At 57.3% G+C, this 21773-nt stretch overlaps 1 protein-coding gene across 1 annotated transcript in view; it reads right to left on the minus strand.

Moving 5' to 3' along the window:
• wwc1 (WW and C2 domain containing 1) overlaps positions 1-21773 on the minus strand; it is a 46583-nt gene that overhangs the window by 23020 nt on the left and 1790 nt on the right. The window contains exons 2-7 of the mRNA XM_030086611.1: positions 12897-13006; positions 12590-12793; positions 5566-5642; positions 4918-4997; positions 4186-4315; positions 534-665 (exon numbers count right to left, since the gene is read on the minus strand). Of these exons, the coding sequence (XP_029942471.1) occupies positions 534-665; positions 4186-4315; positions 4918-4997; positions 5566-5642; positions 12590-12793; positions 12897-13006 (733 nt within the window). The remainder of the gene's footprint in view (positions 1-533; positions 666-4185; positions 4316-4917; positions 4998-5565; positions 5643-12589; positions 12794-12896; positions 13007-21773) is intronic.

The raw sequence follows: 21773 nt of genomic DNA on the forward strand, positions 1-21773 counted from the left end.
CAGAGGACCCCACAAGACACCCTGAGGGGAGACCACCTTCTCCAGGTCCACAGAACCCATGTGGACTGGTTGGAAGAACTCCCATGAGCCCTGGAGCCCCGATGGAGGGTCTAGAGCTGGTCCGGGGTTCCAGGACCAGAACCACATTGTTCCTCCTGGATCTGAGGCTGGACTATCGGTGGAACCTGGACTAGACTTTCCAGGGAGGCGCCACGCCCTGGTCCAGAGACCATCAACAGGACGGTCCTGGACACCCAGAGACTGGAGGGACCAGGGAGAACCCCGTCCACTGCTGGGGCCTTGAGACCCAGGAGCTGACCAACCAGAACCAAGGACCAGACCTCAGTCCCCCTCTGAGATCTCAGTCCCCCTCTGAGTCCTCACCCTAACCCTCATCACAGGACCTGATCCACCTGTCTTCATGAGGACTCCCTGAAAATGCTGGTTCTAAAAGATTTTGGTCCTGGACCTGACGGCTCTGGACCTGACGGATCTGGACCTGACGGTTTTGGACCTGACGGATCTGGACTCACCTCAGCAGGGATGTCGGTCTGGGATCCGGCGTCCTGGAAGACTGGTGGACTGGACCGGTCTGAGTCGCTGGTCCACAAGTCCTGCTGAGAACCCGAATCCAGACGGAACCCGTCTTTCAACACGGCCAGTTTCTACACACACACACACACACACGAATGAAGCAGACTTGTCTTCAGGAACCTTTGAAGTGAACTCTGACAGATGACAGAGTAATAATAACAATAATAACAATAATAATTAAAGCCGCAAGCGGCATTGGTCGGGGCCGAGCCTCCCCGCCGGCCAGCGACTGAGACGTCCACCGACTAACATGCGAGTTGTGAGCATCTCCCACCCACTAACATGTAGCTGTTAGCATCTCCCACCCACTAACATGTAGCTGTTAGCATCTCCCACCCACTAACATGTAGCTGTTAGCATCTCCCATCCACTAACATGGAGTGGTTAGCATCTCCCATCCACTAACATGTAGCTGTTAGCATCTCCCACCCACTAACATGTAGCTGTTAGCATCTCCCACCCACTAACATGTAGCTGTTAGCATCTCCCACCCACTAACATGTAGCTGTTAGCATCTCCCACCCACTAACATGTAGCTGTTAGCATCTCCCATCCACTAACATGGAGTGGTTAGCATCTCCCATCCACTAACATGTAGCTGTTAGCATCTCCCACCCACTAACATGTAGCTGTTAGCATCTCCCACCCACTAACATGTAGCTGTTAGCATCTCCCATCCACTAACATGTAGCTGTTAGCATCTCCCATCCACTAACATGGAGTGGTTAGCATCTCCCAACCAAACTAAACTAAACTAAACTAAACCAAATTACACTAAACAAAATTAAACTAAACCAAACTAAATTAAACTAAACTAAACTATACTAACTAAATACTAGTTTAAAACAGTAAACTATCCACAAAGCTGCCCCAGGAGCCAGAATGCTGTGGGAAGTACGGAGCACTGAGCCCTGTCCTCTAATGTCTGAATGTTCTTCCCTTTAGTCCCTTCATTGCTTTTCCCCTGCTGTCCCCCCCTTCGAGGGGGAGTCTTCTCCAGGTTCAGTTGCTGACTCCACTATTACGAGGGCCTACGAACAAGCTCCGTCCGGACCGGGAGGACACTCCTGTCGGTCCTGCCCGCGGACTGGCTTCAGTTCTACTGCTGGGATCCGTGGTTCCTGTGCTGGACCGTCCAACGGACTGTCCTCAACATTGTCCGAGGCTTTACTTCTTATTGTCTCATGCTAGCTGTTGCCAAAGCTGTCCGTCCCTGGGAGAGGGATCCCTCCATACTGTGGTTCTCCCCAAGATCTCTTCTTCTCCCACTGGGTTTCTGGAGTTTGTTCTTGCCGGATGTGAGGGTCTAAGGCGGTGGTTGCTTCGTTTTGTCTCCTTACTGTGAATTTGACATATTAACATTATGCTTATTCACTGTTTTTATTTTTACCAACCAATGTAACATCTTGAAGCCTCTGAGGCAGCTGCTGTTGTGATACTGGGCTGTACAAAAATACATTGATTGATTGATTGATTGACTAACATGTAGCTGTTAGCATCTCCCATCCACTAACAAGTAGCTGTTAGCATGTCCCATCCAAAAAAATGGAGCTGTTAGCATGCATCATCCAATAACATGGAGTTGTTAGCATCTGTCATCCACTAACATGGAGCTGTTAGCTTCTCCCATCTGCTTTTGACAGTCACTGAATGAAGGCACTGAGTGTCAGAGTTTGATTGACAGCTGCTGTCAGCTGTGTAACTGCACTGTACGCCCATATATGGTCATGTCTGTTAGAGTGGAGAGAGGAGAAAATAAAAGGTTCTGTTTGGGAAACAACTGCTCCGTGTTCCTTTCCTGTTTGGTAAAACTGAACAAAAAATATCATGTTTGATAGGAAAATTAGTTGTCTTTCAGTTGGTGAGGCTTTCAGAGCAGTCAGACTTTTAGTTTGGACCGTAGAGGCCTCAGTTTGTGAGAAGTGTGACATTTTTCCCCATCCGGCTCCATTATAACTGAGAGCAAAAAAAATGCAGAGCGCACACCTTTTCATACCTGTGAAAACGTACATATAACATGAAATTTTCCCCACTTATGTCACATCATCTTGTTCAGGAGGACCTGGGGATGATTCACATGTGCTCGGTTTGTCGATAGGAAGTCACAGCCGCAGTCGCAACTTGTTCAAGGTGATGAAAAGAGGCGACTTTTTTCCTTTTCCCCCCATTATAACGGATGAGGGCAGGAGCAAGGCAGGATTTCAGACTTCCAACTTTGAGGGCTAATAAAATCCACACCATGACACTTTTGACAATGATTTCAACAACTTTTGTAGAGAAACTTCTCCTCTATCACGTCGCGTGACTCTTATGTCTGTACGACAAACGGTCTCGGAGGAGATAATTCTTTCGTGAGGAGTGATTTTGAGCAAAATTTTAATTTGAAAGGGAAATTGCAGACTTCCTGTTGGATTTAGGTCAGGGGTGTCAGCGCGTGAATTTTAGATCTCAATGAGACGAACGCGTCAACGTTGGTTTGATCTCTCTGCGACATTCCTACGGGCCACGGCGCCTATTTTACTGTTTCTCGGTGGCGCTAGAGAGCAGATTGGGTTAATTTTTCCATTTTATAAAATGTTTCACCGGTCATGACGTGCGTGCCAAATTTGGTGAGTTTTCATGCATGTTTAGGGGGTCAAATTTGAGGTCAAAAAATGAGTGGTGACGATAATAATGTCTAAGAAACGGACGAATAACAATAGAGACCGAGCCCCCCCGGGCCACCGAGCCCCCCGGGCCACCGAGCCCCCCGGGCCACCGAGCCCCCCGGGCCACCGAGCCCCCCCGGGCCACCGAGCCCCCCGGGCACGGTGGCCCGGGGGGCTCGGTCTCTAACAAAGCAGTGGTTTCATACAGCACTTCTCTGGACACTCAGGCTTCACGCTGCATTCTTCATTCTCTGCTCACTGGGTGGAGCTGAGCTGCTGCTGTAGCCACAGCTGTCCTGGGGGGGGCAGACTGACGGAAGCGGCCCCTCCCACCACCAACCGTTCACTCTCACAACTTTCATACTAGGCAAGGTGGGTGAAGCGTCTTGCCCAAGGACACAACGACAGTTTTACGCCTGCAGGAGCGGGGATCGAACCGCCAACCATCTGGTTATAAGACGACCTGCTCTACCAACCGAGCTGCCCTCCAGGGTCCCCCCCCCCAGGATCTCCCCCCCCCCCCCCACCTGCAGCAGCCCCCCCCCCCCCCCCCCCCCCCCCCCCCCCCCGGGTCTCTCCCCCCCTACCTGCAGCAGCAGCCGGTTCTCTGCCCCCTCCCCAGGATCTCTTTACCCGCCGGGTCTCTCCGCCCCCCCCCCCCCTCTACCTGCAGCAGCCCCCCCCCCCCAGAGTCTTCTCCCCCCCCCCCCGGGTCTCTTCCCCCCCCCCACCTGCAGCAGCAGGGTCTCCCCCCCCCCCCCCAGGGTCTTCTCTCCCCCCCCCACCTGCAGCAGCCGGGTCCCCCCCCCCCCCCAGGGTCTTCTCTCCCCCCCCCACCTGCAGCAGCAGGGTCTCCCCCCCCCCCCAGGGTCTTCTCCCCCCCCCCCACCTGCAGCAGCAGGGTCTCCCCCCCCCCCCACAGGGTCTTCTCCCCCCCCCCCACCTGCAGCAGCCGGGTCTTCTCCCGCTCCCCGGCCCGGACGGCGTCCCGGAGGGTCCGCAGCTCCGTCAGGACCGCCTCGGTCTCCTGGGGCCTGAAGCCGGACGGCCGGCCGGACGCCTTCCGGTCGATCCTGCAGAACCACAGAACCGTCAGCAGGGGGCGCGGGAAGGTTCTGAGTTCAGATCAAATGCTTCTCGTTCAGACTCTCGTCGCCCCCGTCCCCCGGGGACTGTTCCAGGATCACGCCGGGTCCGGGTCTTCGCGGTCCTCTGGTGGACCGTCCCCGTGTTCCTCCTGTCTCAAGGCTTCGCGGTGTTCAGGTTCCACGGCCCGGATCGTCGGACTGGAGGCGGACCGGATCGTAACTGGGTCAGATAAACACAGAGAGGATCCGCCTCACCGGGACCGGATCCAGGTGGTCTGCAGCGGTCCAGGATCCGCTCCGAGTCTCAGACACACAGCAGCTGACAGCGGAGCGGAACCAACGCATTACTGGTTCTGCGCAAGAGTTCCCTCAAACGCAGGGACGTGAAACAGGAAGCAGGAAACAGGAAATAGGAAGCTGAAAACAGGAAGCAGGAAACAGGAAGCTGGAAACAGGAAGCTAGAAGCAGGAAGCAGGAAACCAGAAACAGGAAGCTGGAAACAGGAAGCTGGAAGCAGGAAACAGGAAGCAGGTCAGGTCCAGATGCGGAGGACAGAGACAGAGACCAGGTCCAGATGTGGACTCACTCCTTTAGGGTCTGGAGTCCCTCTTCCCGGTGCTGCAGGTCCTGCTTCATGGAGGCCAGGTCTCGCTTCAGTTTGTGGACCTGAAAGGAACCAGAACCGAACCTCAGTCAGCTGATCCGGTTCTATGGGTTCTCAATGCTGCTGATAGAACCACAGGAACCACCAGGCCCGTTCAGGTTCCATCGAAACAGGCCAGCCAGGCGGGGCGGGGCCAGGCGGGGCCTGTCGGGGCGGGGCCTGTCGGGCGGGGCCTGTCGGGGCGGGGCCAGGCGGGGCCTGTCGGGGCGGGGCCAGGCGGGGCCTGTCGGGGCGGGGCCAGGCGGGGCCTGTCGGGGCGGGGCCAGGCCAGGTGGGGCCTGTCGGGGCGGGGCATTCACGGTCATGTGACACAAACCCCAATATGCTCACATCCCGGTTTCTAAAAACCTGACTCAGACCCGGTTCCTCTTCTAACCCGGGTTTCTGTCTGCATGAACCTGGTTCTGAAGGGTTCTGGAGGTTCTGTGGGGTTCTGAAGGTTCTGTAAGGTTCTGTAGGGTTCTGAAGGTTTTGTAGGGTTCTGTAGAGTTATGTAGGGTTATGAAGGTTCTGAAGGTTCTGTAGGGTTCAGTAGGGTTCTGCAGGGTTCTGCAGGGTTCTGGTTCTCACCCGGCTTCTGGCCGTGGAAATCTCAGCTTTCAGGATCTCCGGGTCAAACTTGCTGGAGGACGAAGACCTGGAGTTGACTGAGGACAAGACCAGAGGACGAGTCAGAGACACTGAGAGACAGAGACAGAGTCAAAGTTGGGTTCTGGTCCAGCAGGGTTCCCTCCGGGCCCTCAGGCCCGGCCGGCCGCCCGGCGGGGCGTCGCTGGCTTATTTATCGTAAATGGTTTTTTTTATTCACCAAAACAGCGACAGCAGAGAACCTGGAGCTTTAAACGTCCGGCGACACGGCTGAAGGCGCGATGGCGCCGCCTGATGGTGGATACGTGAAGACACAGGGGTCAGAGGTCAGGTGTGTTTCCATCCCTGACCCTGCAGCCACGGCCCGTCTGCCGCTGACAGCGTCTACGCCACGCGTCTCGGAGGAAGGGTCGCAGACGGCGGACACTTCGTTTCTCCGGAGTCAGAGGAGCTCAGGAGACGGCGAGGCCGCTCCTTCACCCCCCGGCCAGGGGGGGGCGCCGCGGTGAGCCCGCCGAGCCGCGGCGGTGCCAGTTAGCACGGATGCTACGCGTGGTCAGAGCAGCCTTCTGCGAGCCGCGACGGGAAACATGGAACTGGAGGATCTGATCCAGAACGGCTGGTGCTCTGTCCTCAGAACGAGTCCCGGTCCAGACGGGGGGACAGCTTCTGTCTGATGAACAACAGCTTCATCAGTCACACATTCTGCTGCTGCTGCTTCACACTGCACTGTACAGCTAACAGCGACACTGCGCCCTCTGCTGGGCCGGAGGAGGTACTGCTGCACTGCTGTGGACTCCACAGAAACAACAAACACTGAAAGCAGAACTCTGCAACTTTTTACCTCAATAAATATTTTTCAGAATCCCTGTGGGGGTACGGTGTGGGGGTACGGTGTGGGGGTACGGTGTGGGGGTACACCCCCTGTGGGGGTACGGGTACACCCCCTGTGGGGGTACGGTGTGGGGGTACGGTGTGGGGGTACACCCCCTGTGGGGGTACGGTGTGGGGGTACACCCCCTGTGGGGGTACGGTGTGGGGGTACGGTGTGGGGGTACGGTGTGGGGGTACGGTGATTGTGGCTAAGTTAGCGAAAACTGTCAGCTGACCCACCTGAAGACGGCAGACGAGCTGACTTTATGACAACACTGGCGATGGATGAAGAAATACAGCCGAAATGAGCGACTGTGCAGAGATGATGTCCCGCTGAAGCCCCCCTGCCGTGGCCCCCACTAATTCGGTTGGATCTAAATAACTTCTGGACTCCGAGCTGCAGCAGGTCCGTCTGAGTGAGTATAAGAGCACGACTCACCTGGAGAAGGTCCAGGTGTCAAAAGACTGGAGTTGGTCTTTAACTGAAGAGTAAAACTACTGATGTTCTTTATTATTAGGGACCGAGCCCTCCGGCCGGAGGGCCACTACACACTACACACTACACACTACACACTACACACTACAGTGCAGTTACACAGCTGACAGCAGCTGTCAATCAAACTCTGACACTCAGTGCCTTCGTTCAGTGACTCCTAAAGCAGATGGGAGAAGCTAACAGCTCCATGTTAGTGGATGGGAGATGCTAACAACTCCATGTTAGTGGATGGGAGATGCTAACAGCTACATGTTAGTGGATGGGAGATGCTAACAGCTACATGTTAGTGGATGGGAGATGCTAACAACTCCATGTTAGTGGATGGGAGATGCTAACAACTCCATGTTAGTGGATGGGAGATGCTAACAGCTACATGTTAGTGGATGGGAGATGCTAACAACTCCATGTTAGTGGATGGGAGATGCTAACAGCTACATGGTAGTGGATGGGAGATGCTAACAGCTACATGTTAGTGGATGGGAGATGCTAACAGCTACATGTTAGTGGATGGGAGATGCTAACAACTCCATGTTAGTGGATGGGAGATGCTAACAACTCCATGTTAGTGGATGGGAGATGCTAACAGCTACATGTTAGTGGATGGGAGATGCTAACAACTCCATGTTAGTGGATGGGAGATGCTAACAGCTACATGGTAGTGGATGGGAGATGCTAACAGCTACATGGTAGTGGATGGGAGATGCTAACAGCTACATGTTAGTGGATGGGAGATGCTAACCGCTACATGTTAGTGGATGTCAAATGCTAACAGCTACATGTTAGTGGATGAGAGATGCTAACAGCTCCATGTTAGTGGATGGGAGAAGCTAACAGCTCCATGTTAGTGGATGGGAGATGCTAACAACTCCATGTTAGTGGATGGGAGATGCTAACAACTACATGGTAGTGGATGGGAGATGCTAACAGCTACATGGTAGTGGATGGGAGATGCTAACCGCTACATGTTAGTGGATGGGAGATGCTAACCGCTACATGTTAGTGGGTGGACTTCTCAGTTGTGGGCCGGCGGGGAGGCTAGGTCCTGACCAATGCCGCTTGCGGCTTTAATAATGGTATTTTTTGTGTTTGCTAAAACTTTATTGGAAGTTTGTGTCTTTTTGACGTCGTTCATAAAAGCTTCAAAACACAAAACAGGCAGAATTTCAACTTTTAACTTTAGTTTCTTCGTAGAGACAGAGGTCTTCTCTCCAGTCCAGCAGGCCTCAGCAAGGCCGGATTAACCATTAGTTCAACTGGGCAATTGCCCAGGGGCCCGAGACCTACAGGGGCCACGGCAGGAGCCGCATAACCAGAGCAGAGGCGTAACTTACAGAGGGTTGGTGGGTTATGAAAACTCACGGGCCCTCTTGTGGTGAAATCCACGGCCGAGGATTTTTGTTTGTTTGTTTGTTTGTTTGTTTAAATCGGAGGCGGAATGAGCAGCAGCTGCTTCTCTCCAGCCAGAGGCGCCGCTACTGGCTAGGGCCCCGAGCTGAAGGGGGCCCCGAGGAACGGCTGACATCAGTCAATTTCAATGACAAATTAAAGGCGCTACGCTAGACGCTGCAACGACAACGTGTCGAAAATCCCCCTCATGGGGCCCTTTCCGAGTGCTCAGCGGTTAGTTGCTGGTAGGAGGGCACCGACAGACGGCGGGTATCAGCGACACAGCTTGAAATCCCCGGATAATTTACAATGACACGTCTGGAACCTACCTGATGGGGCCCCACGACTACCGGCCTGCATCAACGTGACGCTTTACATGCAGTCAATATCCGGCATTCAATAGCACGACGCCATGACTGCATTTGCACTTCATGCCACTAGGTGTGCTGTTTCCATGTTCAACCTTATTTTCCACAGACACCACAGAAGAAGAAGGGCTGCAGCCTCTCTGCATGTTGGGATAAAACGCGGCAGGACGTGGTGACGCGTTCACTGAGGCGATGCAGCGTTTTTTCAGTAAAGAGAAGAAGTGAAGCTGTTCCTCCTGGACCCGGGCTGAACCCAGAAAAACTGGTTGTAAACAATAACGGTCCACATGTCGCGGGCTGTATGTTTCACTTCTGAGCGTTTCCCATACATCTGTTAACTCGTGGTCATTATTATTATTATTTATTATAATTATTTTTTTTATTTACTGCAAAATTGCACTGAAGAAACACGGACATGTAAAAATAATTGTCACTCTTAGAATTCTGAGCTCGTCGTTTTTCTTGCTGAGACTTTATGTTGGTCATGAAGACACTTTGAGCATTTTCAAGCAAACTGCTGATTATTTCAGATTTTATCTTTTTTTCTTTTGTCCGTGAACTGTGACTGCAATGAAATGATTCAAGTAAAAAGTTCTGAACTGCGTTCAGCGTCGCTGTCGCTGGTATTCAGCCTCCTTCATATCTTTACCCAAACTCAAGGTTTTTCCAGGTTCAGGATCTGAAGGTTTCAGAGTGGTTCCGTTCTCTGAGTGAAACGTGGGTTACTGCTCTGCAGCCGGAGGCTCAGAGACCAGCCAGACCGGCTCAGACCGGCTCAGACCGGCTCAGACCGGCCAGACCAGCTCAGAGACCAGCCAGACCGGCTCAGACCGGCCAGACCAGCTCAGAGACCAGCCAGACCGGCTCAGACCGGCTCAGACCGGCTCAGACCGGCCAGACCAGCTCAGAGACCAGCCAGACCGGCCAAACCGGCTCAGACCGGCTCAGACCGGCCAGACCAGCTCAGAGACCAGCCAGACCAGCTCAGACCGGCTCAGACCGGCCAGACCAGCTCAGAGACCAGCCAGACCGGCTCAGACTGGCTCAGACCGGCTCAGACCGGCCAGACCAGCTCAGAGACCAGCCAGACCGGCTCAGACCGGCTCAGACCGGCTCAGACCGGCTCAGACCGGCCAGACCAGCTCAGAGACCAGCCAGACCGGCTCAGACTGGCTCAGACCGGCTCAGACCAGCTCAGAGACCAGCCAGACCGGCTCAGACCGGCTCAGACCGGCTCAGACCGGCTCAGACCGGCCAGACCAGCTCAGAGACCAGCTCAGACCGGCTCAGACCAGCTCAGACCGGCTCAGACCGGCTCAGACCAGGTGCCTGCTCCTGTTCTGACACTAAAGGTGTGTTTGGGGCCAGGAAGTGGTCTCAGCTCAGACCAGTGTTGTTCTCGTTAACGATGACGGCGACGAAAATATTTGGTCAACGCCCCTTTTTTCCGTGACTAAACGAGACGCGACGAGCTAAAAAAATCTCTTTAAAGACGGAAACGTGACGAGACGGATCTGCTGTTTTCGTTAACGAGACGAGACGAAAATGTCAGCATTTTGACTTTCAAAATAAATTAAAACCAGAGCGATTCTCCAGCTTCTTCACGCGGATCGGCTGCTTTACTCTGAAAATATCAGCAAACCACGAGCTGCTTCCTGTCTGAGCAGCCTGCGCCGCAGCGGCCACTAGAGGGCGCCGAGCAGCGTCTGAACCGGGGCTCGCGGGAGGAACAGACGCAGATTTATGGATGAACTTTAATCAGAATCCAGCAGAAAACACAACAGAACGCCTCCTAGTGGCAGACGGAGGACCGGCTCCAGTCTGACTGTTGGGTCTGACTGTCAAGCTGCAACAGGAGTCCACCTTTGAGGAGTGATTTCTTTTTCTCCAAGTACCTCATAAATTTTTACTTTTTCTTTTTTAAAAATAATTCAGGTGTTGTCTTACTTTGAAGAAATGTACAGTATTTTCACTTTTGTTTAAAATTTGCAGAGAGAAAATTCAGGTAAGGAACACTGAAGTTTGTGAAACACCAGTTCTGTTTGTCATTTCAGTTTCAGTCTTGAGACTTCCAGCTGTTTCAGACCATCAAGCACCCCAGGAGTTCCTGCTCTTTATTTCAGTTGTTTTAATGGTCGTAGTTTCCTAATAACTGTCTGAATATTGGTTTTATGCTCCTCCAAAAGAATAAAGGGCGTTACTCCGACCAGTTCAGACCAGGACCAGAACCAGGACCAGAACCAGACCAGAACCAGACCAGAGCCGTTTTAATAGAAGATCTCAGCCTTTATATCAGTCCTCTGTTCATCCTCTCATCAGTCTGCAGGGCTCATGTCATGAACTGGTCCAGTCTGAAGAACTGATCCAGTCTAATGAACTGGTCCAGTCTAATGAACTGGTCCAGTCTATGAACTGGTCCAGTCCATCTGGCCCTGCTGGTCTGGTTCAGCTTCCTTCCTCTTTTCCTCGGTTTCGGGTTAAAAACTTTTTTATGACTAAAACTGAACGAAAACGACGAAGAGCAGAAAAGACGAAGCGACTGAAGCGAAGGAGCGTCTGGTCCAGACCGGGACGGGACGGGCTGCCAGGAGCGTCTGGTCCAGACCGGGACGGGCTGCCAGGGACCCGGCTGGGGGGCACCCTGAAAGAACTTGTCCAGGGTCAGGGTCTTCATCTGAATCTGGGCCTCAGCCGGTTCTCTGGGGAACCCTGGTCCAGGTCTGACAGTCCAGATCCTGTTCCGGGTCTGAACTCAGGGTCTAGTCTTGTCTGGGTCTGGCTCTGGTTCTGGTCCAGGTCTGGTTCTCGTCCAGATCTGGTTCTGGTCCTGGTCCGGGTCTGGTCCTAGTCCGGGTCTGGCTCTAGTCCGGGTCTGGTTCTGGTACAGGTCTGGTTCTGGTACAGGTCTGGTTCTGGCCTGGGTCTGGTTCTGGTCCGGGTCTGGTCCGGGTCTGGTCCTGGTCTGGTTCTGGTCCGGGTCTGGTCCTGGTCCGGGTCTGGTCCGGGTCTGGTCCTGGTCCGGGTCTGGTTCTGGTCCGGGTCTGGTCCTGGTCCGGGTCTGGTCCTGGTCTGGTCCTGGTCTGGTCCTAGTCCGGGTCTGGCTCTGGTCCGGGTCTGGTCCTGGTCCGGGTCTGGTTCTGGTCCTGGTCTGGTCCGGGTCTGGTCCTAGTCCGGGTCTGGTTCTGGTCCTGGTCTGGTCCTGGTCCGGGTCTGGTTCTGGTCCTGGTCTGGTCCTGGTCCGGGTCTGGTTCTGGTCCGGGTCTGGTCCTGGTCTGGTCCTGGTCCGGGTCTGGTCCTGGTCTGCTCCTGGTCTGCTCCTAGTCCGGGTCTGGCTCTGGTCCGGGTCTGGTCCTGGTCCGGGTCTGGTCCTGATCTGCTCCTGGTCTGCTCCTAGTCCGGGTCTGGTTCTGGTCCGGGTCTGGTCCTGGTCCGGGTCTGGTCCTGGTCCGGGTCTGGTCCTGGTCTGGTCCTGGTCCGGGTCTGGTCCTGGTCTGCTCCTGGTCTGCTCCTAGTCCGGGTCTGGCTCTGGTCCGGGTCTGGTCCTGGTCTGGTCCTGGTCCTGGTCTGGTCCTGGTCCGGGTCTGGTTCTGGTCCTGGTCCGGGTCTGGTCCTGGTCTGCTCCTGGTCTGCTCCTAGTCCGGGTCTGGTCCTGGTCCGGGTCTGGTCCTGGTCTGGTCCTGGTCCGGTCCTGGTCCGGGTCTGGTTCTGGTCTGGTCCTGGTCTGGTCCTGGTACGGGTCTGGTTCTGGTCCTGGTCTGGTCCTGGTCCGGTCCTGGTCCGGGTCTGGTTCTGGTCTGGTCCTGGTCTGGTCCTGGTCCGGGTCCGGGTCTGGTCCTGGTCTGGTCCGGGTCCGGTCCTGGTCCGGGTCTGGTCCTGGACTCACGGCTGGTGTGGGAGGCGGCGCGGGCCCTCCAGGCCCGGTCCAGGTCCCGGTAGTCCTGCTGGGCCAGGTCCAGCCGCTGCTCCTTGACCCGGACCACCTCCTGCCGGGCCTCCAGCGCGTCCCGGGCAGCCCGCAGGTAGTCCCGCAGCATGGCCTGCTGGTCCTGCTGGAACCGGACCCGGGGGTCCTCCAGCTGGGTGCTCTCTGGGGGGACGGGGGGGGGACGGGGGGGACAGAGGGACAGCGGGGTCAGGGGGGACGGCAGTCAGGACCGGCCCCCCTGGACCCCCGGGGCAGCAGGACTCACTGGAGTTGTGGTCCACGTAGTAGGACCCCAGGTCCGGGTGCAGGACCTCCTCCCAGCCCAGCGGCAGCTCATCGCCCACGCAGTCCGAGAACGTCAGGGGCTTGGTGTGCCTGAGGAGAACCAGAACCCAGAACCTGAGACCCCAGAGCCTGAGAACCCAGGGAACCAGAACCTGAGAACCCAGAACCTGAGAACCCAGAGCCTGAGACCCCAGAACCCAGAGCCTGAGACCCCAGAACCCAGAACCTGAGACCCCAGAACCTGAGACCCCAGAGCCTGAGAACCCAGAACCCAGAGCCTGAGACCCCAGAACCTGAGACCCCAGAGCCTGAGAACCCAGAACCCAGAGCCTGAGACCCCAGAACCCAGAACCTGAGACCCCAGAACCTGAGACCCCAGAGCCTGAGACCCCAGAACCCAGAGCCTGAGACCCCAGAGCCTGAGAACCCAGAACCCAGAGCCTGAGACCCCAGAGCCTGAGAACCCAGAACCCAGAGCCTGAGACCCCAGAACCCAGAACCTGAGACCCCAGAACCCAGAGCCTGAGACCCCAGAACCCAGAGCCTGAGACCCCAGAACCTGAGACCCCAGAGCCTGAGAACCCAGAACCCAGAGCCTGAGACCCCAGAACCCAGAACCTGAGACCCCAGAACCTGAGACCCCAGAGCCTGAGACCCCAGAACCCAGAGCCTGAGACCCCAGAGCCTGAGAACCCAGAACCCAGAGCCTGAGACCCCAGAGCCTGAGAACCCAGAACCCAGAGCCTGAGACCCCAGAACCCAGAGCCTGAGACCCCAGAGCCTGAGACCCCAGAGCCTGAGACCCCAGAACCCAGAGCCTGACACCCCAGAACCCAGAGCCTGAGACCCCAGAACCTGAGACCCCAGAGCCTGAGAACCCAGAACCTGAGACCCCAGAGCCTGAGAACCCAGAACCTGAGACCCCAGAGCCTGAGACCTCAGAACCCAGAACCTGAGACCCCAGAGCCTGAGACCCCAGAACCCAGAGCCTGAGACCCCAGAACCCAGAGCCTGAGACCCCAGAACCCAGAGCCTGAGACCCCAGAACCCAGAGCCTGAGAACCCAGAGCCTGAGAACCCAGGGAACCAGAACCTGAGAACCCAGAGCCTGAGACCCCAGAACCCAGAGCCTGAGACCCCAGAACCCAGAGCCTGAGAACCCAGAGCCTGAGAACCCAGGGAACCAGAACCTGAGAACCCAGAGCCTGAGACCCCAGAGCCTGAGAACCCAGAACCTGAGACCCCAAAGCCTGAGAACCCAGAACCTGAGACCCCAGAGCCTGAGAACCCAGAACCTGAGACCCCAGAGCCTGAGAACCCAGAACCTGAGACCCCAGAGCCTGAGACCTCAGAACCCAGAACCTGAGACCCCAGAGCCTGAGAACCCAGAACCCAGAGCCTGAGACCCCAGAACCTGAGACCCCAGAGCCTGAGAACCCAGAGCCTGAGACCCCAGAACCTGAGACCCCAGAGCCTGAGAACCCAGAGCCTGAGAACCCAGGGAACCAGAACCTGAGAACCCAGAACCCAGAACCCAGAACCCAGAGCCTGAGACCCCAGAGCCTGAGAACCCAGAGCCTGAGACCCCAGAGCCTGAGAACCCAGAACCTGAGAACCCAGAGCCTGAGAACCCAAAACCTGAGACCCCAGAGCCTGAGAACCCAGAACCCAGAACCCAGAACCCAGAACCTGAGAACCCAGAGCCTGAGAACCCAGAGCCTGAGAACCCAGAACCTGAGAACCCAGAACCCAGAACCTGAGAACCCAGAGCCTGAGAACCCAGAGCCTGAGAACCCAGAACCCAGGACCTGAGAACCCAGGAAACCAGAATCTGAGAACCCAGAACCTGAGAACCCAGAACCCAGAACCCAGAACCTGAGAACCCAGAGCCTGAGAACCCAGAGCCTGAGAACCCAGAACCTGAGAACCCAGAACCTGAGAACCCAGAACCCAGAACCCAGAACCTGAGAACCCAGAGCCTGAGAACCCAGAGCCTGAGACCCCAGAGCCTGAGAACCCAGAACCCAGAGCCTGAGACCCCAGAACCCAGAGCCTGAGACCCCAGAACCCAGAGCCTGAGACCCCAGAACCCAGAGCCTGAGACCCCAGAGCCTGAGACCCCAGAGCCTGAGACCCCAGAACCCAGAGCCTGAGACCCCAGAACCCAGAGCCTGAGACCCCAGAACCTGAGACCCCAGAGCCTGAGAACCCAGAACCTGAGACCCCAGAGCCTGAGAACCCAGAACCTGAGACCCCAGAGCCTGAGACCTCAGAACCCAGAACCTGAGACCCCAGAGCCTGAGACCCCAGAACCCAGAGCCTGAGACCCCAGAACCCAGAGCCTGAGACCCCAGAACCCAGAGCCTGAGACCCCAGAACCCAGAGCCTGAGAACCCAGAGCCTGAGAACCCAGGGAACCAGAACCTGAGAACCCAGAGCCTGAGACCCCAGAGCCTGAGAACCCAGAACCTGAGACCCCAAAGCCTGAGAACCCAGAACCTGAGACCCCAGAGCCTGAGAACCCAGAACCTGAGACCCCAGAGCCTGAGAACCCAGAACCTGAGACCCCAGAGCCTGAGACCTCAGAACCCAGAACCTGAGACCCCAGAGCCTGAGAACCCAGAACCCAGAGCCTGAGACCCCAGAACCTGAGACCCCAGAGCCTGAGAACCCAGAGCCTGAGAACCCAGAGCCTGAGAACCCAGGGAACCAGAACCTGAGAACCCAGAACCCAGAACCCAGAACCCAGAGCCTGAGACCCCAGAGCCTGAGAACCCAGAGCCTGAGACCCCAGAACCTGAGAACCCAGAGCCTGAGAACCCAAAACCTGAGACCCCAGAGCCTGAGAACCCAGAACCCAGAACCCAGAACCCAGAACCTGAGAACCCAGAGCCTGAGAACCCAGAGCCTGAGAACCCAGAACCTGAGAACCCAGAACCCAGAACCTGAGAACCCAGAGCCTGAGAACCCAGAGCCTGAGAACCCAGAACCCAGAACCTGAGAACCCAGAGCCTGAGAACCCAGAGCCTGAGAACCCAGAACCCAGGACCTGAGAACCCAGGAAACCAGAATCTGAGAACCCAGAACCTGAGAACCCAGAACCCAGAACCCAGAACCTGAGAACCCAGAGCCTGAGAACCCAGAGCCTGAGAACCCAGAACCTGAGAACCCAGAACCCAGAACCTGAGAACCCAGAGCCTGAGAACCCAGAGCCTGAGAACCCAGAACCCAGAACCTGAGAACCCAGAGCCTGAGAACCCAGAGCCTGAGAACCCAGAACCCAGGACCTGAGAACCCAGGAAACCAGAATCTGAGAACCCAGAACCTGAGAACCCAGAACCCAGAACCCAGAGCCTGAGAACCCAGAGCCTGAGAACCCAGAACCCAGGACCTGAGAACCCAGGAAACCAGAACCTGAGAACCCAGAGCCTGAGACCCCAGAGCCTGAGAACCCAGAACCCAGGACCTGAGAACCCAGGAAACCAGAACCTGAGAACCCAGGAAACCAGAACCTGAAAACCCAGGAAACCAGAACCTGAGAACCCAGATTCTGAGAACCCAGGAAACCAGAACCTGAGAACCCAGAGCCTGAGAACCCAGGAAACCAGAACCTGAGAACCCAGAACCTGAGAACCCAGGAAACCAGAACCTGAGAACCCAGAACCTGAGAACCCAGGAAACCAGAACCTGAGAACCCAGAACCTGAGAATCCAGGAAACCAGAACCTGAGAACCCAGAACCTGAGAACCCAGAACCCAGAACCTGAGAACCCAGAACCCAGAACCTGAAAACCCAGAACCTGAGAACCCAGGAAACCAGAACCTGAGAACCCAGAACCTGAGAACCCAGAACCCAGAACCTGAGAACCCAGAACCTGAGAACCCAGGAAACCAGAACCTGAGAACCCAGAACCTGAGAACCCAGGAACCCGCCGCAACCTCCGGACCCGGAACGGGAGCTCCAGGATCTTCACTCCAAGCCTTCTAGAACTTCAGCGAGACGGACGAGAACCCTGACTGACGGAACCGGTTCCGTCGGACTGGCTGGAGGACGGAACCCAGACCTTCAGGTTCTGACAGAAGACTCCAGAACCAGGAACTAGGGACCAGGGACAGAAGACAGCAGGGACACCAGTGTTCTCCAAAACGTTCCGTCTCTCTGAGTGAAGGAACTCCAAACGTCCATCCGTCCTCCACCGCTGATCCGGGACCGGATCACAGGGACAGCAGTCCCAGCAGGGGTCCCCAGACCTCCTGTCCCCAGACTTCCTGTCCCCAGACCTCCTGTCCACAGACTCCCTGTCCCCAGACTCCCTGTCCCCAGACCTCCTGTCCCCAGACTTCCTGTCCCCAGACCTCCTGTCCCCAGACTCCCTGTCCCCAGACTTCCTGTCCCCAGACTTCCTGTCCCAGACCTCCTGTCCCCAGACTTCCTGTCCCCAGACCTCCTGTCCCCAGACTTCCTGTCCCCAGACTCCCTGGTCCCCAGACCTCCTGTCCCCAGACCTCCTGTCCCCAGACCTCCTGTCCCCAGACCTCCAGTTCTTCCTAGAGGATCCCGAGGCGTTCCCAGTCCAGCCCAGAGACATAGTCCCTCCAGAGTGTCCTGGGTCTCCCCGGGTCCTCCTCCTGGTGGGACATGTCCAGAACCCGTCCTCAGGGAGGCTCCAGGAGGCTCCGTCTCCTCACTGCTCCTCTCCATGTGGAGGAGCAGCAGCTCTACTCCCAGCTCCTCCCCCTGGTGACGTAGCTCCTCCCCCTGGTGACGTAGCTCCTCCCCCTGGTGACGTAGCTCCTCCCTGGTGACGTAGCTCCTCCCCCTGGTGACGTAGCTCCTCCCCCTGGTGACGTAGCTCCTCCCTGGTGACGTAGCTCCTCCCCCTGGTGACGTAGCTCCTCCCTGGTGACGTAGCTCCTCCCCCTGCTGACGTAGCTCCTCCCTGGTGATGTAGCTCCTCCCCCTGGTGACGTAGCTCCTCCCCCTGGTGACGTAGCTCCTCCCCCTGGTGACGTAGCTCCTCCCCCTGGTGACGTAGCTCCTCCCTGGTGACGTAGCTCCTCCCCCTGGTGACGTAGCTCCTCCCTGGTGATGTAGCTCCTCCCCCTGTCTCTAAGGGAGTCCAGCCCCCCTACGGAGGAAGCTCATTTCGGCCGCTTGTATCCGGATCTGGTCCTGGGTTCTGACCCAGACTCAGGACCAGAGGGGGGACGCAGACTGCCGGTGAGTCCAGAGCTTCTCCTTTCGGCTCCTTCTTCACCACGACGGACCGAACCGACTGACCCTGCAGCCGCCGCCGGCTCTCCTCCACCCGGCCCCACCGAGGACAGGACCCCAGGTACTGAAACCTGACCTGGAGAGGACAGACCACCTTCTTCTGGTCCGGGACCATGGTCGAGGATCTGGAGGTTCTGATCCTCATCCCTGTCGCTTCACACTCGGCTGCAAACCGCCCCAGTGCATGATGGTCCAGGTTCCATGGAGCCAACAGGACGACATCATCTGCAAAGAGCAGGGATGGAATCCTGTGGTCCCTGAACCAGACCCCCTCTGGCTCCTGGTCCCTGAACCAGACCCCCCTCCGGCTCCTGGTCCCTGAACCAGACCCCCCTCCGGCTCCTGGTCCCTGAACCAGACCCCCCTCCGGCTCCTGGTCCCTGAACCAGACCCCCCTCCGGCTCCTGGTCCCTGAACCAGACCCCCTCTGGCTCCTGATCCCTGAACCGGACCCCCTCTGGCTCCTGGTCCCTGAAAAAGACACCCCTCCAGCCGATGGTCCCTGAACCAGACCCCCCTCCGGCCCCTGGTCCCTGAACCAGACCCCCTCTGGCTCCTGGCTGCTCCTAGAACTTCTGTCCATAAAGGTTCTGAACAGAACCGGTCCAAAGTTCAGCCCTGCTGGAGTCCAACATGAACCAGGACCAGGTCCGACTTACTGCCGGCAATGTGGACCAGAGTCCTGCTCCGGTCCTGCAGAGACCAGACGGCCCTTAGCAAGGGGCCCCGGACTCCGTATTCCCGGAGACCCCCCACAAGACAGTGAAGACAGCAGGAGGGACGCGGTCCAACACCTTCTCCAGGTCCACAGAACCCATGTGGACTGGTTGGACAAACTCCCACGAACCCTCGAGCCCCTATGGAGGGTCTAGAGCTGGTCCGGGGTTCCACGACCAGGACGAAAACCACATTGTTCCTCCTGGATCTGGAGTTCGACTGTCGGTCGGATCCTCCTCTCCAGGACCTGGACTAGACTTTCCCGGGGAGGCTGAGGAGTCTGACCCCCTAGAGTTGGAGCACACCCTCCGGTCCCCCTTTTTAAACAGGGACCACCACCCCGGTCTGCCAGTCCAGAGGTTCTGTCCCCGACCGCCACGCCATGTAGCAGAGACGAGTCAACAAGACGGTCCAGAACATCCAGAGACTGAGGGGACTCAGGGAGAACCTCGTCCCCCCCAGAGCCTTGAGACCCAGGAGCTGACCAACCACCTCGCTGATGGACGAGTCCACCTCTGAGACCTCAGTCCTCCTCTGAGACCTCAGTCCTCCTCTGAGACCTCAGTCCACCTCTGAGACCTCAGTCCTCCTCTGAGACCTCAGTCCTCCTCTGAGACCTCAGTCCTCCTCTGAGACCTCAGTCCGACCTCAGTCCTCCTCTGAGACCTCAGTCCTCCTCTGAGACCTCAGTCCTCCTCTGAGACCTCAGTCCACCTCTGAGACCTCAGTCCTCCTCTGGGACCTCAGTCCTCCTCTGAGACCTCAGTCCTCCTCTGAGACCTCAGTCCTCCTCTGAGACCTCAGTCCTCCTCTGAGACCTCAGTCCTCCTCTGGGACCTCAGTCTCTGCTTCCTCCAGGAAGACGTGGGGACGGGACTGAGGAGGTCCTGGATGTCTTCCTTCCACCGTCCTCTGATGTCCCCATGGAGGACAGCAGCTCCTCCTCCACTGGGGACAGGGTTCTGGACCTGCTGTCCCTCCTGAGGCGCCGGACGGTTTGCCAGAATGTCTCCGAGGCCGACCGGTAGTCCTCCTCCAAGGCCTCCTGGACTCCTCCAGACCCTCCAGAGCCACTCGGGCTGCAGTCCTCTGGTCCTGCCGGGTCCTCAGCTGCTCCTGGACTCCCATGAGCCACCAGGACTCTCCAGGACTCTCCAGGACTCTCCAGGACTCTCCAGGACTCTCCAGGACTCCTTCTTCAGCTGGACGGCCGTCCTCACTTCCTGTCTCCATCGCCGGGGTCTGGAGACCAGAGCTCCGAGGAGGAGGACACGGAGGACACGGAGGACACGGAGGACACGGAGGACACGGAGGAGGACACGGAGGACACGGAGGAGGACACGGAGGACACGGAGGACACGGAGGAGGACATGGAGGACACGGAGGACACGGAGGAGGACACGGAGGACACGGAGGACACGGAGGAGGACACGGAGGAGGACACGGAGGACACGGAGGACACGGAGGAGGACACGGAGGACACGGAGGACATGGAGGACACGGAGGACATGGAGGACATGGAGGACACGGAGGACACGGAGGACACGGAGGAGGACATGGAGGACATGGAGGACATGGAGGAGGTGGGAGTTGAAAACCCTGCTGACAGAGGGTTCCAGACGGTCCCAGCAGACCCTCCAGCAGGTCTGGTCCTGCCGGGTCTGTCCAGGTTCCTCCAGCAGGGGGCGTCGGTCCACAGCTCCGTCCTCTCTTCACCCGAGTGTCCAGAACACGAGGTCAGAGGTCAGATGACACGACAACAAAGTCGATCATCGACCTCCGACCTAGGGTGTCCTGCCCCAGTAGAACCGTGGAGTCCCCAGTAGAACCGTGGAGTCCCCAGTAGAACCATGGAGTCCCCAGTAGAACCGTGGAGTCCCCAGTAGAACCGTGGAGTCCCCAGTAGAACCATGGAGTCCCCAGTAGAACCGTGGAGTCCCTAGTAGAACCATGGAGTCCCCAGTAGAACCATGGAGTCCCCAGTAGAATCATGGAGTCCCCAGTAGAACCGTGAGTCCCCAGTAGAACCGTGGAGTCCCCAGTAGAACCATGGAGTCCCCAGTAGAACCGTGGAGTCCCTAGTAGAACCATGGAGTCCCCAGTAGAACCATGGAGTCCCCAGTAGAACCATGGAGTCCCCAGTAGAACCGTGAGTCCCCAGTAGAACCGTGGAGTCCCCAGTAGAACCATGGAGTCCCCAGTAGAACCGTGGAGTCCCCAGTAGAATCATGGAGTCCCCAGTAGAACCATGGAGTCCCCAGTAGAACCGTGGAGTCCCCAGTAGAACCGTGGAGTCCCCAGTAGAACCGTGGAGTCCCCAGTAGAACCGTGAGTCCCCAGTAGAACCGTGGAGTCCCCAGTAGAACCATGGAGTCCCCAGTAGAACCGTGGAGTCCCCAGTAGAACCGTGGAGTCCCCAGTAGAACCGTGGAGTCCCCAGTAGAATCATGGAGTCCCCAGTAGAACCGTGAGTCCCCAGTAGAACCGTGAGTCCCCAGTAGAACCATGGAGTCCCCAGTAGAACCGTGGAGTCCCCAGTAGAACCGTGGAGTCCCCAGTAGAACCGTGAGTCCCCAGTAGAACCGTGGAGTCCCTAGTAGAACCATGGAGTCCCCAGTAGAACCATGGAGTCCCCAGTAGAACCATGGAGTCCCCAGTAGAACCGTGAGTCCCCAGTAGAACCGTGGAGTCCCCAGTAGAACCGTGAGTCCCCAGTCGGAGCACTGTCCAGCCCCCCTCCCAGGGACTCCAGGAAGTCCGGGTCCTCTGCACTGCTGTTCGGCCTGTAAGCCGAGACCACAGTGAGGCACCGGTCCCCGACCCGGAGGACCAGGGACCAGACCCTCTGGTCCACTGGGGAGAACTC

Source organism: Salarias fasciatus, unplaced genomic scaffold (genome assembly GCF_902148845.1).
Source record: "Salarias fasciatus unplaced genomic scaffold, fSalaFa1.1, whole genome shotgun sequence".
Lineage (NCBI taxonomy): Eukaryota > Metazoa > Chordata > Actinopteri > Blenniiformes > Blenniidae > Salarias > Salarias fasciatus.